Source organism: Ornithorhynchus anatinus, chromosome 2 (genome assembly GCF_004115215.2).
Source record: "Ornithorhynchus anatinus isolate Pmale09 chromosome 2, mOrnAna1.pri.v4, whole genome shotgun sequence".
Classification (NCBI taxonomy): Eukaryota; Metazoa; Chordata; class Mammalia; order Monotremata; family Ornithorhynchidae; genus Ornithorhynchus; species Ornithorhynchus anatinus.
This window is the reverse complement of record NC_041729.1, coordinates 113284194-113301318: the sequence shown is the minus strand read 5'-3', so window position 1 is coordinate 113301318 and position 17125 is coordinate 113284194. Positions and strand designations below refer to the sequence as shown.

General features: G+C 43.3%; 1 protein-coding gene across 1 annotated transcript in view; it reads right to left on the bottom strand.

The window, feature by feature from the left end:
* OLFM4 (olfactomedin 4) overlaps positions 1-4246 on the bottom strand; it is a 38328-nt gene extending 34082 nt beyond the window's left edge. Inside the window, exon 1 of the mRNA XM_039914602.1 lies at positions 4101-4246. Coding sequence (XP_039770536.1) covers positions 4101-4246 — 146 coding nt within the window. The remainder of the gene's footprint in view (positions 1-4100) is intronic.
* Positions 4247-17125: the final 12879 nt, after the last annotated feature.

Sequence of the window (17125 nt, the reverse complement as noted above, 5' to 3'; positions counted from 1 at the left end):
ATGGTGGAGATATTGATGATTCATCACAAAAATATGATGTCACTTGAATTGTCCATGATTCTTAAATTGTTTAAGAGTAACACAGTATAACTGTATTTAAAATAAATATTTGGAGATTAGAAGCCAAATTAAATCAGCTAAAACCCTAAAAATCCACATCCTCTAAATATATATATATATATAACATATTCTATACTGCCACGATCAATAAGTCAATCAGTGAAATCATAGGTATTAATTGAGCACTTCCTGTGTGCTAAGAACTCTACAAGGTACTTGGGAGAGAATATTACAGTAGAAGTTAAAGAATTTATAGTCTTGTCGACAATGAGCTCACAATCTAGACGGGTAGGCAGACAGTAAAATAGATTAGTAATCAGATAATGGGAGAGTATAAGGACATGAACATAAGTGCTGTGGGGCTGAAGTTGGAATGACTATCACTAGCTTAAGGGGCACAGACCCTAAGTTTATAGGTGGTGGAAAAAGGAGGAACAGTAGGAGAAATGAGAGCCCAATCAGGAAAAGCTTTGAGGAACAGGAGAGAGGTGGTCTGTTTGATATTGTGGAAGGATGAGTCCAGTCCAGAAGGATAATCTGGGCAAGGGCTCGATGGTGAGCCAAAAGAGGCAAGGTACAGTGAATGGGTTAACATTAAGAGTGAAGTGTGTCAGTTGGGTTGTAGTAGGAGATCAGCAAGGTAAGGGAGGAGGAGGAGAACTGGGTGAATGCTTTAAAGTCTATGGTGAAGAGTTTCTGCTTGATGTGGAGGTAAATGGACATCAATTGGGGGTGGTTTGAGGAGAGGAGAAACAACAGAGGAGACTGAATGGCTTTTTAGAACAATGATCTGAGCAGCAGAGTGAAGTATGCACTGGAGAGGCATGTGCAAGAGGCAGAAGTCAAAGAGGACAGTAAGGAGGCTGATGTAGTAGTCAGGGTGGGAAGTGATAAATGCTTGGACCAGCAGGGTAACAACTTGGAGGGAGAGGGAAAGGGAGATTCTGGAGTGGTTGTGAAAGTAGAATCCACCGGATTTTGTGACATTGAATATGGAAGTTGAATGAGAGAGATGATGAGGGTAATGTCAAGGTTGCAGGCATGTGAGGCAGAGAGAACTGTCATGGTGTTTACAGTGATGGGGAAGTTTCAGGGAGAACAGGGTTTGAGAAGGAAGATGTGGAGATCTATTTTGGATACGTTAAGTTTCAGATGCTAGCCGGAATCCAAGTAAAGACAGTACAGACCTCTAAACTAAGTTCCTTGTGGACATGAAATGTGCCTATCATCTCTATTATATTATACTCTCCCAAGTATTTAGTGCAGTGCTCTGCACGCAGTAAGGGGTCTATAAATGCCATTGATTGATTGATTAATAGAAATGTCCTGGTGGAGGGAGGAAGTAGGAAACCGCAGAGAATGAGAGAGATCAAGGATGGAGATGGAGATTTGAGAATCATTTTCAGAGAGATGGTAGTTGAAGTCATGGGAGTGAATGAGTTCTCCAAGGGAATGGGTGTAGATGGTGAATAGAAGAGGACCCAGAACTGAGCCTTTAAGGACTCCCACATTTAGTGGGTGGGTGGTAGAGAAAGAGCCAGCAAAAAGAGTCTGGGATGGAAAGGTCAGCAAGATCAGAGGTGAACCCGGAGAAAACTGTGTCAGTGAAGCCAAGGTTAGATCATGTTCCCAGGAGAAGATGGTTCACAATGTTGAAGGCTGATGAGAGGTAGAAGATGTTTAGAAATTATTGTATTTGACAAGAAGTAGGATATTGGTAACCTTAGAGAGGGAAATGTCAGGAGTGAAGTGAAAGCTAGAATACAGAGTGTCAAGGGAATTGGAGGAGAGGAAGTGGGGGCAGTGGATGCAAAGAACTAGCTATAGCAGTTTGGAGGGGAATGGTAATAAAGAGATGGGTAATAACTAAAGGGTGCCTTAGTGTCAGAGGAGTTTTGGTTTGGTTTATTTTTTGGTTGGAGTTATATGGACATGTTTGAAAGCGGTGGTGAAGGAACCACTGGAAAGTGATCAATTGAAAATGGAAATCAGGAAGGAAGGAATCAGGTGAGGATTTTAATAAGGTGCAAGGTGAAGGAATCAGATGTGCAGGTGAAGGGGGTAGATTATGAAAGACAATAGGAGAACTCCCTTGAGATACTGTTGGGAAGGATAATATAGTCAAGGAGTGGGCAGGAGGAGGGAGGGAGTGGAGAGGTACAGGGGAGGTTTTAGGAACCCACACCTGCTGGTTTTCAATTTTTTTATCAATGAAAGTAGTTGGCAAGGTAATTTAGGGCAAGAGATGGGTATACTGGGGGCTGGGCATTTGATGATGCAGCAAAAAGAATGAAATAGGTGGTGTGGACAATGAGCATGGGATTCAATAAGAATGGAGACAATTGCTGCCAGGCAGAGGAGAGGGCAGAGATAATGCAGGCAAGGATGATTTGAGTTGGACAATGTCAGCCTAGTGTCGGGATTTCCCCCCAACAATGCTCTACACCTCATGATGCACATAGGCAAAGGAAGGTTGAGGGTTGATGGGGCATGATCAGCAGAGGGACAGGAATGCAACAAGAGTTGAGTTCAGTGGAAAGAACAGGGTTTATGATGTGGATTTGTATGTTTGCCTCGAGGCCATGAGCTCGCTGTGGGCAGAAAATGTGTCTGCCAGCTAGCTCTGAAAAACTTGTATTCTCCTAAATGCTTAGTACAGTGCTTTGCATATAGGAGGTGCCCAATAATTACTATGAATGATGATCAAGAGAAGGAAGTTTAGGAATGGCACTCATACAGTTTTTAAAATTACTAAGCAGTAGAAGAGTTCTGAGCTAGGAAGTAAGCAAGATACAATAATAGGAAAGAAAACCTAAAGGTTGAAAGTAATCAATATAATTTATTAAGTATTTACCTTGTGCAGAGCACTGAACTTAACACTTGGAAGAGTAAACTGCAGTAAAGTTGGAGACACAGTCCCAGCCCTCAAAGAGTTTACAAGGAAGATTTATCCTGCCTACTTAGCTGGGGTGAAGGTAGGTATTTTCTCAAGGAGGTACTGTACCTCACTAGGTATAAGTAACATAGCAGCCCAAGAGTTCGGAAGTGCCTGGAATGGTTAGTTGAGCACTATAGAATACATATGTTTGCCAATTTGTTTTTTGTTTAGGGTATATGTTAAGTGCTTATTGTGTGCCAGGCACTGTACTAAGTTCTGGGGTAGATATGAACAAATAAGGTTGGATACAGTCCATGTCCCATATGGGCCTTACAGTCTTAAACCCACATTTTACAGATGAGGTAACTGAAGCACAGAGAAGTTAAATGACTTGTCCAAAGTCACACAGCAGACAGGTGGGGGAGCTGGGATTAGAACCCAGATCCTTCTGACTCCCAGGCTCATGTTCTATCCACTAGATAATGCTGATTCTCTCTATTTTTTTTACAGGTTGATGGGGTTTTTGGTCTTTTACTTTTGTAAAAAAAATGCATTTTAACCACAGCCCTTTTTATTTTTAACCCAGTTTCCAAGAAGGGCAATGATGTGAATTGCACTCCAGCCAGGGGCTCAAAATATACAGACCTTCCCCTGCCGGGAAACCTCCAGGGGCAGGGAGAAAGAGGCTTGGCCAAGTCATCATTCCTTTAGAGACAGATTCAGGATAAAAACTCTGAACACTTCTGTATTAGCTGATATTCATCAGTCTTCAATGCAGTAAACCATGTTGAAAGTATATAGTGTACTTACGAAATACTACAAGTACATTTATAAAATATGTTCCCCCTAGAATTGTGGTTTGCTGAGCTTCATATGAATAATAAGGTGGTAGCACTAATATCTTGGAGAAAAGATAACTTTTCTCACTGTCCATGGAACCTCCACAAAGCTGTTTGATGAACAATTGCAACCCAGTGCAAGAGACCCTGTAACCCATGTCAATATTTACAAATTATTTTTTTCTGATCCTTTCAAAAGGGATTAGGTTGTTCTTTTTTTTCTTTGAACATACATACATGTGCATACAATGATAATAGGACTTGTGTTTGATATAACAAATTACCTCTGTTTTCCCTATCCCCAGTAACTCTCAGATCTATACCTCATCTTGCTAGCTAATGGCATAGAAAATTCTGAAACCATCTGGTTCAATTCAATTCCCTCTTTACCCATCGCTTCTCTGAAAATCTTCTCAAAACCAAAATATTGTCCAAAATCCAGTCTCAACAAAAATGAATAGTAGCCCATTTTGTTTTATTTTTGTAGCTCTGTCACATTGCTGACCTAGGTCACAGTCCTATTAAAAAGAAAAATAAAGTGGCCAGGATCATTATGAACCTGCAAATAAGAATAATTACCATTCAGAAAGTGGTCAAGTCTGCACGGTGCAAAGTCAGTGCTCTCATAAAAGGACAAGTCTTGATCCATATTATTTTTTAGCATGGCAACTGTGTAAAAGGGAAACTGGGCAGGGCTGGGGGAACATCAGCACTCAACAACCAGAACTTAAATCAGGCAGGGCCTTCCTGGGTCGGGTTATGGGGCACAACCTGTTTCATTGGCTTCATGCAGTAATGGGTAACAAATGGAGGCTTCAACAACAAAAACATCTTCCTGTGCCCCTAAGGCTTATATATTGTTCTTGGGGTTTTATTGTTTCAACATTCCTTGTGTATCTACTGCCTATCCCTTGTCCCCATACTTATTCTCAGAGTGAGCCCCTTGGAGGCCAGGGATTTTGTCCAATTTTAATCTGTGAACTTTTCCCCAGGGCTTAGTGCAATGTTCTGAACAAAGTAAGATACTTAATAAATACTATTAATCAATCAATCTTTTAAAGGTGTGCTTACTGTGTGCAAAATTCAGTACAACAAAATTGGTAGACACATTCCCTGCCCACAAGGAGTTTACAGTCTTAGAGGGGGAAACAAACCTAAAATAAATAAATTGTGGGTATGAACATAAGTGCTGTGGAGCCTGAGGGTGGAGTGCTTCATGAGAAACAGTGTGGCTTAGTGGAAAGAGCATGAGCTGGAGACAGAGGTAATGGGTTCGAAACCCACCTCCACCACTTGTCAGCTGTTGTGACTTTGGGGCAAGTCACTTCACTTCTCTGGGCCTCAGTTCCCTCATCTGTAAAATGTGGATTAAGACTGTGAGCCCCAAGTGGGACAACCTAATTACCTTGTATCCACCCCAGTGCTTAGAACAGTGCTCAGCACACAGTAAGTGCTTAACAAATACCATAATTATTATTATTAATAATAATAATGTTTACAAATCCAAGTGCAAGGGCAACAGTGAAGGGGGAAGGAGTACTATTACTATTACTATGTAGAAACTGCCATTAGGTTAACTTCTCTAGCAATGCTGTACTTACTAGATAGGGATTCAGACAGTTGAAACAATCATGGCTAATCCTTTTCATGGTATTTGTTAAGCATTTACCATGTGCCAGGTACTGTACTAAGCACTGGGGTCAATGCAAGCTAATGAAGTTGAACGCAATTCATATCCCACATGAGACTTACAGTCTTAATCCCCATTTTACAGGTGAAGTAATGAGACACAGAAAAGTGAAGTGATTTGCGCAAGATCACACAGCAGACAAGTCATGGAACTGAGACTAGAATCCAGGTCCTTCTGACTCTCAGGCCCATGCTCTATCCACTAGGCCAAGCTGCTTCTCGTGCCTTGCCATCTGCACTGTTGTTGAACTCCTCAGGATAGCACCGCTGCCAAGGCCCAGATCCCTCAGGGAGGTCAAGAGACAATCAGATGGCCCCAGCCCTTCCAAGCAAGACACTAGACCACTAACTCTTTGAGGGCAGGGATCATGTCTACTGTGCTCTGCCATGTACGGTGTTTTACATACAGTAAGTACTCAATAAATACCACTGATTAATTGTTTGATTGAAGGGACTGGTTAAAGGGCCAAGTTTCTCACGTGATAACTGCAGCATAAGTAAGAGTCAGGGATTGATGTTTTCACCCAGAAGCAAGGACATATTCAGGTACCAAAGCTGACAGATAGAGGGGCTGCCCCACTTTCAGGTGATGCTAGGCCAATTTACATTCCTCACATTAAAAGATTATTGCCTGGAACAGGAACAAATAACATTGCTGGGACTAAATGTTGCAACCCTCTAAAGGAATGCCTGTGTATCAAGTGGGATTCTTGTGGGGGTGGGCATTGTTCTTTGCTAAGGGAAACCCTCTTGGACACTCAGCATTCTCAACATGGTGCCCCAGCATATGGTTAGCTGGGAAAACTTGTGAAATCCTTCCAAAAACCATTTCTCACTAATACTCCAACAACACAGAATAATAAAGGATTATGCCAAACCTTATGACAAAAGAAGCCTATTTCGGATTACAAAAGGGCTCTTTGTCCTTAATATTCCCTGTGAAGTTATTCAGACCAGTTCATTTGATTACAGTATCAACATATTACAAAACTAGGATTTCCCACCAACTATTTCCTTGGTCTTTCCCCAGAGAACACACAACGAAAGTTTTCACAATCCTTCAGCCAGCACAGGCTGTCTTTTCTTCTTCTCACCCTGGTTGCTTAACCCCCCAGTTTCCAGGAATCATTCAAAATGGCAGAATGTTTTCTACAAATGTTTGTCTTCTGTAAAGATGCAGCCACAGGTAAGCAGGTACTACTGACCAGACAGATCACCTCAAGGTATTGAGGGGAAAAAAAAAAACCTTTGGGGTCTCCTGGGGTTTCTACGTGGGAGTCAACCCCAGACTCCCCTTCCCTCAATTTGAAGACTGATCAGCGTCATCATGATCACTTATTGCGCACCTGTTAGTCTTCTAGCTCATTCCACAATTGGCTCCCATTGAGCAGGTGCCTAGAAGATGAACAAAGAAGCAACTGACAGTTCAACATTAAATATTTTAGACTCCAAACAACTGCTCTCCATCAAGACCATTCAGTGCTGAAATACAAACCTCTCCCATTACAACCCTCCCACCATCTCCCAAATCATCAGGATCCCAAAGTTTCTGAAGTCCCATTCACCCACCATCCACACTTGGACTAGTGAATAGAGGATGGGCCTGGTAGTCAGAAGGACCCTGGCTCCACCACTTGTCTGCTGTGTGACTTTGGGCAAATCACTTCACTTCTTGATGCCTCACTTCCCTCATCTGTAAAATGGGGATTAAGGCACTGAGCCCTATTCAGAACAGGGATTGTGTTCAACCCAATTAGCTCGTATCTACCCCAGTGCTTAGAACAGTGCCTGGAACATAGTAAACTCTTAACAAATGCCACAAATATTAATTAACTCGGGTTTTGAACCCAGGGCTTCTTACTTTATCTTTTAAAACTAAGGAAATGGAAGGTAGGGATGTGGGAGGAGAATATGGCTCCTGGGCCCAGGGGTAGGGACTTAAGCTAATATTCTTATCTCCCACCCTGCTGTAAATGTTCCTTGGAAAACAGTCAAAATTCAAGAGAAGTGAGTGCTATAGCAGCCTGGGGAAAGGAGACAACAACATGATGGTTAGATTAGGTACCTGACTCTCTTCCCAATCTCACTCCCCACTCTGTGGTCTAGTCCAAGGGTTTTCAACCTACTTCAGAAAGTGTTTACCTGTGGTCTCATACCTCAGAGGTTATACCTGAAGCCCCTTGGTTCAGATGCTCACTTCCCTCAAGCTCAGTCTTTCCCACCTTAGTCCACTTACCCACGCTTCCACTCACCTTCACAGAGGACGACTGACTGGACCCATGGGAACAGAGCAGTGGCTGTCAGACCAGGAGAGAAGAGAATCTGTTCCTTGCTGCTGCCGCCCACAACAGCTCAAGGCTTGTCCCTCCTCCATGCCTATTTCGTATGGCAGGCATACTTCTTGCTGTGCTTCCAACAAAGGCACTGGCTCTGGAAAACCAGAGTGGTAGAAGCAACACCTGCTCCTACTCCTGCTCCTACTGCTTCTCCACTTCTTGCTGGGCTCTGGGGAGTTCTCACTTCATCAGGGAACTCTGCCAATGCTATCCCTGCCATAATGGCCACCCATCAGTGAGAAGCAGCGTTGGCTCAGTGGAAAGAGCACAGGCTTGGGAGTCAGAAGTCATGGGTTCGAATCCCAACTCTGCCACTTGTCAGCTGTGTGACTGTGGGCAAGTCACTTAACTTCTCTGTGCCTCAGTTACCTCATCTGTAAAATGGGGATTGACTGTGCCCCTCATGTGGGACAACCTGATTACCCTGTATGTATGCCAGTGCTTAGAACAGTGCTCTGCACATAGTAAGCGCTTAACAAATGCCAACATTATTATTATTATTATTTATCAACCAACTACTGTGCTCAGATCATTGTACTAAATACTAGGGAGCCTATACCAGAAACAAAAGACATGGTTCCTATCCTCAACCACTTAATACACACTGAAGTACCCCTAATGGGACTTGGATCACCAATCAGAGCCCGCTGAGGTAAGGCAAACTTCTCCAAATTTTCTCACGTCTGAGTTTCCCCATTAGCAGAAAATGGGTGATAACATCTGCCAACTGTTTTCCAAACAGAAATTAACAAAGAAACTTCTGAAAAGACTTTTGAGCTTCTTTGGAGAAATGGCACTCGCGTGTGAAAAAGGCTTGTCTAAGAACCCTCCCCACTGTCACCCACCCATCCACCCAAGTAATAAAATGGGGAATGAGACCGTGAGCTACATGTGGGACAGGACTGTGTCCAACCTGATTTGCCTGAATACACCCCAGCACTTAGTACAGTGCCTGGCACACACTAAGTGCTTAACAAATACCACAATTAGTATTACCACAATTATTTTTATCATTATTAATAATAATAATAATAGCATTGGCTCTCCCCTGTTCATGGGAATGCCACAAACCTGCTGTACAGCTGTTCCTGGACAGTTGCAACCTACAGAAACATAGTCTCCATCCCATGCCAATATTAACTCAGGAGTTTCTTTTGATCCCTCAAAACAAATATGCTGTGGAACTTTCAGAAGGGGTTGGGCTGGCAATATAACAGATGTCCATGGTATTAATAAGGGTTTCATTTAGTTTCATAATGCCCCTTAGTTCATTCTGCCCCCATAAATCTCCAATCTATATGTCATCTAGCTACTATTCACATATTAAATACTGTTCTCTAATCATCTGGTTCAGTTCGATCATCTCCTTCTCCATCCCTGTCTTAAAAAGCAACATCTCTAATGAGTTAGCATGTCTGGGAATGCTCTTCATTCATTCAATAGTATTTATTGAGCACTTACTATGTGCAGAGCACTGTATTAAGCACTTGGAATGTACAAATCGGCAACAGATAGAGACAGTCCCTGCCCTTTGACGGGCTTACAGTCTAATCGGGGGAGACAGGCAAACAAGAACAATGGCAATAAATAGAGTCAAGGGGAATAACATCTCATTAAAACAGTGGTAAATAAATAGAATCAGGGTGATGTACATCTCAATAAACAAGATAAATAGGGTGATGAAGATATATACAGTTGAGCAGATGAGTACAGTGCTGAGGCGATGGGACAGGAAAGAGGGAGGAGCAGAGGGAAAGGGGGGAGAAGAAGGCTTAGCTGCGGAGAGGTGAAGGGAGGGTACAGGGAGCAGAGGGAAAAGGGGGGAACTCAGTTTGGGAAGGCCTCTTGGAGGAGGTGAGCTTTAAGCAGGGATTTGAAGAGTGGAAGAGAATTAGACTGTCGGAGGTGAGGAGGGAGGGCATTCCAGGACCGCGGGAGGACGTGGTCCAGGGGTCGATGGCGGGATAGGCGAGACCGAGGGACGGTGAGGAGGTGGGCGGCAGAGGAGCGGAGTGTGCGGGGTGTGCAGTAGAAAGAGAGAAGGGAGGAGAGGTAGGAAGGGGCAAGGTGATGGAGACCCTTGAAGCCTAGAGTGAGACGTTTTTGTTTTGAGCGGAGGTTGATAGGCAACCACTGGAGGTTTTTAAGAAGGGGAGTGACATGCCCAGAACGTTTCTGCAGGAAGATGAGCCGGGCAGCGGAGTGAAGAATAGACTGGAGCGGGGAGAGGCAGAAGGAAGGGAGATCAGAGAGCAGGCTGACACAGTAGTCTAGCCAGGATATTACGAGAGCCTGTAGCAGTAAGATAGCCATTTGGGTGGAGAGGAAAGGGTGGATCTTGGAGATGTTATAAAGATGAGACCGTCAGGTCTTGGTAACGGATCGGATGTGTAGGGTGAACAAGAGAGACGAGTCGAAGATGACACCGAGGTTGCGGGCCTGAGAGACGGGAAGGATGGTCGTACCATCCACAGTGATAGGGAAGTCTGGGAGAGGACTGGGCTTGGGAGGGAAGATGAGGAACTCAGTTTACTCTCCTGGTTCTCTTCTGACTTCTCTAACAATCTGGTCTCTGTTTCCTTTTCTGACTCTTTACCCTTTTCTCATTCTGCAAACATGGGTGTTCCACCAGGCTCCTTCTGGGTTCTTTACTCTTCTCCTTCTACATTCTTCCTGGGGAGCTCACTGACTCACATAATTTCAGCTACCACCTCCATGTGGATGACTTCCAAATTTCCGATTTCAGACCTTTCCCCTCAATGGTTTGCAATGCCCTGCTTAAAGGAGTAGTAGTTGTAATAGTAGTAGTAGTAGTAGTAGTAGTTGCAGTAGTTATATTTGTTATGCACTTACTGTGTGCAGAACACTATACTTGCTTTGTTTTGTTGTCTGTCTCCCCCTTTTAAACTGTGAGCCTGTTGTTGGGCAGGGATTGCCTCTATCTGTTCCTGAATTGTACATTCCAATCACTTAGTACAGGACTCTGCACAAAGTAAGTTCTCAGTAAATACGAATGAATGAATGAATGAATGAATGAATGAATGAATGAATGAATGAATATACTAAGGGCTGGGGAAGAATCCAGAAGTGGGAATTAGACATTGTCCCTGTCTCTCTGGGAGCTCACAAGCTAAAAATAAAAAGGGGGAAAAGGGACTGGCAACAGGAAGCAGAGCACAGTACTGAATGCTTGCAAGAGTACAAAATGATAATATTGATTATCTTGTATCTACCCAGCTCCTAGTACAGTGTTTAGTACATAGTAAATCGTTAATAAATACCACAGTAGTTATTACAGTTCTAAGTTCTTGAGAAATTTAAAACTTTGAAATGACTCGTCCCTGCCCATATGGAGCTTATCTCTAGTCGGGCAGGCAGAAATAAAAATATTTACAAACAGAGCTCATGAAGGGTATACATAAGTAAATAAGTGTTGGAGATAGTTGATGGATCTGTATGGCTTTGGGGTTTTGGGAATGAATGGGAGAACACATTGGAAGAGAAGTGATTTTAAAAAGGGCACTGAATGTGGGGAGCACCCTGGTCACTGGAATTTGGGTAGGGAGGAGAGTACCAGTCTGCAGGAACAGTGAGGGCAAAAGGGAGGAAATGTGGAAAGGTGAGAGCAGGATGCAGTTAGAAGGTTTGCTTGAGGGGAGCAAAGCAAGTGAGCTGGTAAGAGGCAAAAATAGATGGGGTCACTTTGTTGAGAGCCTTGAAGTTGAGTGAGAGGAACCTCAGGCTGAGGCAACCTGAGAGCAAGGGAAGAGCTCAAGATGATTTAGCAAATGAGCAGCAGAGCGGTTGTTGGTAACTAGTCCTTTTATTATTAACCTGGCAACTCACACTGCCTCTTATTAAAGGATCTCATCTCTGCCCACATTTTGAGAAAAATAAGACCAGTTTAACATTGAAAAAAATGTTTTTGTTTTTTTATTTTATTGCTAAACAAGGGAAAAAGCAATGGAGAACAGCAGGGGGGATAGAACTAATCACCATCATGAGGAAGAATGCCTCATACGAAGCAAAATGAAGAGCCCAGGAGAAATCAGGGGAAGGGATTAGCCAGTTCAGTGCATTTTTCCCCAGCCTTAAACCAGCAGGGAACTGAGTTCATTCAGCTAATGAAATCAGGAAAGTGCAAATGAGATCCATGTTGAGTGGCACTTGATCCTACTATCTGCAAATGCCAAGTTAGCAAACAGCCTGGATTCTTTCCCTTATTCTTATGGTATTTGTTAAGTGCTTACTATGTGCCAAGCTCTATTCTAAGTGCTGGGGTAGATACAAGGTAATCAGGTTGTCCCATGTGGGGCTCACAGTCTTAATCCCCTTTTACAGATGAGGTAACAGGCACAGAGAAGTTAAGTGACTTGCCCAAAGTCACACAGCTGGTAAGTGACAGGGCTGGGATTAGAACCCAAGAACTCTAATTCCCACATCAGTGCTCTTTCCACTAAGCCACGCTGCTTCTCAACTCAATTCTTCTCACTAACTCAATTATATTGCCTTTCCCAAGCATTGAGTACAGTACTCTGCACATAGAAAGTGCTCAATAAATATCATTGATTGATTATGAAAGTGCATTAAATGCACAACATGGAAACAGACTTGCTCAGCTTTCATAAATACGTCCATTCCTACAGTTTTGAAGCAAGGGCCACTGGCTACTATACCATGTCACAGCCTCACGTGGGATAACCCGATTACCCAGTATCAACCCCAGTGTTTAGAACAGTGCTCTGCACATAGTAAGCACTTTACAAATTCCAACATTATTATGTGACATCACTCCCACTCACACCAGCCACCCTAATGGGAATGGAAAGAAGGTTCCCTTCAGGCCTTTCCCCAATCTCCTCTGGACTAACAGGTGGATGAAGGAGTAAAGGAGCCAACTGCCCATTTGCCTGTGAATGAGGGAGGGAACAGAGGGTAGATGCCTCTCCTCAACAAGCATTTCTCATCATCCCATTTCTGTGATGTGCATACATAGTGTCCCTCATATTTGAAGACAATACCACTGACGTTGATTAATTCTGATAATGAGCAAGACTCTGGCATGCCAACTAGTTAGATGACCCTTGCACCATCCATTTCTGCATGAAGCAGAAACTCCTCACCAGTGCAATCAAGGTACTCAATCACCTCTCTCCAACTTACTTTCATTCATTCATTCATTAGTATTTATTGAACGCTTACTATGTGCAGAGCGCTTGGAATGAACAAGTCGGCAACAGATAGAGACAGTCCCTGCCGTTTGACGGGCTTACAGTCTAATCAGGGGAGACGGACAGACAAGAACAATGGCAATAAATAGAGTCGAGGGGAAGAACATCCTGTAAAAACAATGGCAACTAAATAGAATCAAGCCGATGTACATTTCATTAACAAAATAAATAGGGTAATGAAAATATATACAGTTGAGTGGACGAGTACAGTGCTGAGGGGATGGGAAGGGAGAGGGGGAGGAGCAGAGGGAAATGGGGGGAAAAGAGGGTTAAGCTGCGGGGAGGTGAAGGGGGGATGGTAGAGGGAGTAGAGGGAGAAGAGGAGCTCAGTCTGGGAAGGCCTCTTGGAGGAGGTGAGTTTTAAGTAGGGTTTTGAAGAGGGGAAGAGAATTAGTTTGGCGGAGCTGAGGAGAAAGGGCATTCCAGGACCGCGGGAGGACGTGGCCCAGGGGTCGACGGCGGGATAGACGAGACTGAGGGACGGTGAGGAGGTGGGCGGCGGAGGAGCGGAGCATGCGGGGTGGGCGGTAGAAAGAGAGAAGGGAGGAGAGGTAGGAAGGGGCAAGGTGATGGAGACCCTTGAAGCCTAGAGTGAGTTTTTGTTTGGAGCAGAGGTTGATAGGCAACCACTGGAGTTGTTTAAGAAGGGGAGTGACATGCCCAGATCGTTTCTGCAGGAAGATGAGCCGGGCAGCGGAGTGAAGAATAGACTGGAGTGGGGCGAGAGAGGAGGAAGGGAGGTCAGAGAGAAGGCTGACACAGCAGTCTAGCTGGGATATAACGATAGCCCGTACCACACTGCTCCTCTTCCACTGCAACCCAGCCCACACACTTTGCTTCTCTTTAATCAATCTATGCACTGCCACTCTCACCTCACCCACCGTGGATCCCATGCTCACATCCTCCCTTCAGCCTGGTACTCCCTCCCCCTGAATATCCAACAGGCCTTCACTCTTCCCATATTCAGAGCCCTACTGAATCATCTCTTTCCAGGAAGCCTTCCCTAACTACACTCTCATCCCCCCACCCTATTTTCCCTTCCTACTGTCTTATCCATGCACTTAGTTCCACCTCCTAAGCATTTAGACATACCCCCCCTCCTCAGCCCCATAGCACTTTTGTACATATTCTTAAATTCAAATGGTTCCCTTACCTGTCTCCCTCACTTGCCTGCAAGTTCCTTGAGATCAGAGATGTTGTCTATCAACTATGTTGCACTCTCCCAAGTATTTAATGCAGTGCTCTACACAAAGTGAGCACTTAATAAATAGCACTGATTGATTGATGAAGTTTACCTGTAGGTCTCAGGAACATCACACAACACACACTCACATGCTCACATACACATACAAACCTACTAAGCTTGTCCCCTGCTCTGCTGATGTCTATGTGACACCTAATGCTGCTTTCACTCTTGGCCCTCATTCTCACATTTGGTGAAGTAAATTCATGTTGGAATTATCCCATTTTACAACTGAGGAAGCTGGGGATGCCTCAAGTCATTTGGCCTTGGATTTGAGCACTGAGTTCAAGATCCCCAGATCTCCTGACTCTGAGGTGGCAGCTCAGTGAAGTGGATCACAAGGCACCCCTCCCCTCAGCAGGATGTGTCAAAGCTCTGTGGGTATTTAATGATCTGAAAAACTTTTAAAAAGTGTGACCCATTCACATTACAAGCTTCCCAGCCAAATTCTAGCTTGGACCAGATGTGGGAATGGGGCAGTACTGGAAGAAAGAATTACCAGGAACAAGATGGCTAGGAGTTGTTCCAGACACGTTTTCAGACTCGTGTACTGGGAAAAGTTCCCACAGTCTCTGCATAAACATCAGCACTTCTGACTGCATATTCAAACCCAACCTAAACTCTGACCCAGTTCTGATGCCTCTGAGGGACACTATGAAACAAACAAACAAAACCATTTGCCAGTTCTTTAATCTTCTCCAAACACTGAAATAGCGTTGAAATGTTTTATCTTCCATTCTCCACAGAAGAGATTAAACGGCTGTGATAAATTGTTTGCTCTCCGGGAGGGAATGGCATATATAGGCCAATACATAATTTCCTGCTTCTGGTACAGTTCTGGATAATTGTCCGGGTAACTTGCAAACAGGAGGGATATTAATTTAAGATTAAAGCACAATTATAACCCCTTTCATTCTGTTAATTTTTTTAATGCTCCACTAAATGATTCCACCTTCACAGGAAAGAATAAGTCCCAAATTAAAGACTGCATTAAATAAATGAATAATTAATTAATGGAGTATAAAATAAAATGGGCTATGCAGATTTTATCAGTAATAATGGACCAGATTTTTGCCCTGTAGAACTATGAAGCAATAGTATTAGTGATATAGACACAGCCTTCTCTTTATCTATGACCTTAAATATTTCTGTCAGGTTTCCACTGGGATGAGAGAGACCAGAACATAAAAACTCTAAACTAAGTTTTTATCAAAAATATCAGGAAACCCTAATTAAGGTTCTAATTCCTAAGCCCAAGGCTTTTTTTATGTGCATGTGAACAAACCAGACAGGACCCCAAGGAACATCTTTTAATGAGAAAAATGAAAAATGCAAAAGCACAGAGTAGGTACTCAATAGATCAATCAAATTTAAGCAATGGTATTTATTGAGCACTTACTCTGTGCAGAGCACTGTATTAAGCACTTAGGAAAGTGCACTTCAACAGAGTTGGTAGACACATCATCTACCCATTAAGAGCTCACAGTCTAGAGGGGAAGGCAAATAATAAAATAAATTACAGCTGTATACTTGTGTTGTGGAGCTGAGAGTGTGGTGAATTTCAAGAGCTTAAAGCTTACAGATCCAAATGCATAGATGACACAGAAGGGGGAGAATGAGGGCTTAGTTAAGGAAGACCTCTTGGAGGAGATGTGATTTTAAGAAGGCTCTGAAGGTGGGGAAAGTGTTGATCTGTTACATATGAAGGAGAAAGTTCCAGATCAGATGAAGGATATAGGCAAAGGCTTGGCAGCGAGATAGATAAGTTTGAGGTACAGTGAGTAGATTGGCACTAGAGGAGTGAAGTGAGTGTGCTAGGATATAGTAGGGAATCAGTGAGGTAAGGTAGGAGGGGGTAAACTACTTGAGGTTTTAAAGCTGATGGTAAGGAGTTTTTGTTTGATGCAGAAGTGGATGAGCAACCACTGGAATGGAGAGATGTGGCCTAACTGTTTTTAAGAAAAATGATCTGGGCAGCAGAGTGAAGTAAGTGGAATGAGAAGAGACAGGAGGCAGAGTGGTCAGTGCAGAGGCTAACACGGTAGTCAGCATATCAAACAATAAATCAAAGGTACTTATTGAGCACTTATTGTGAGCAGAGCACTGTACTAAGCACTTGGGAGAGTACAATACAATGGAGTTGGTAGACACATTCCCTGCCCAAAACAACCTTAAAGCCTAAAGGGGGTGAAGAATCAACAGGAGGAGAGCAAACAGTTAGACTTGGAACAGGTAAGTTAAGAGAGGTCTTTTAGTAGTGTTCTGAACACAGGAAGTGCCTAATAAATACTATTGATTGATTGAAAAGCTTATCTTCAGGGCCAACCCTATTGACAAATCTGACCCATCCTCAGGCTCTGTCTTGGACCTATGAAAAGCAGCATGGTTTACTGGAAAAAGCATAGAACTGTGAGTCAGAGGACCTGGATTCTAACCCTGGCTCCACTACTTACATGCTGTGTGACCTTGGGCAAGTCAACTTAACTTCTCTGTGCCTCAGTTACCTCATCTGCCAAGTGGGGATTCAATACCTGTTCTCCCTCCTACTTAGACTGTGAGACCCATGTGGAACATGATGATCTTGTATCTACCCCAACACTCAGGAAAGTGCTTGGCACATAGTAAGCACTTACTATATAACACTGTTATAATGATTTTTACCATTATTTTATTATCATTATTATTATTAATAATTCCAGAATCATTTTTGAGGAAAAACTAAATACATCTAACCCAGAAATTATTTAATCGATCAATTGTTTTTATGGCTACTGTTGCCAATCTTCTCTGCTGCTCTACCAAGAGCTTGGAAAAGTAAAGTAAGACCCAATCCATGCCATCAAGGAGGT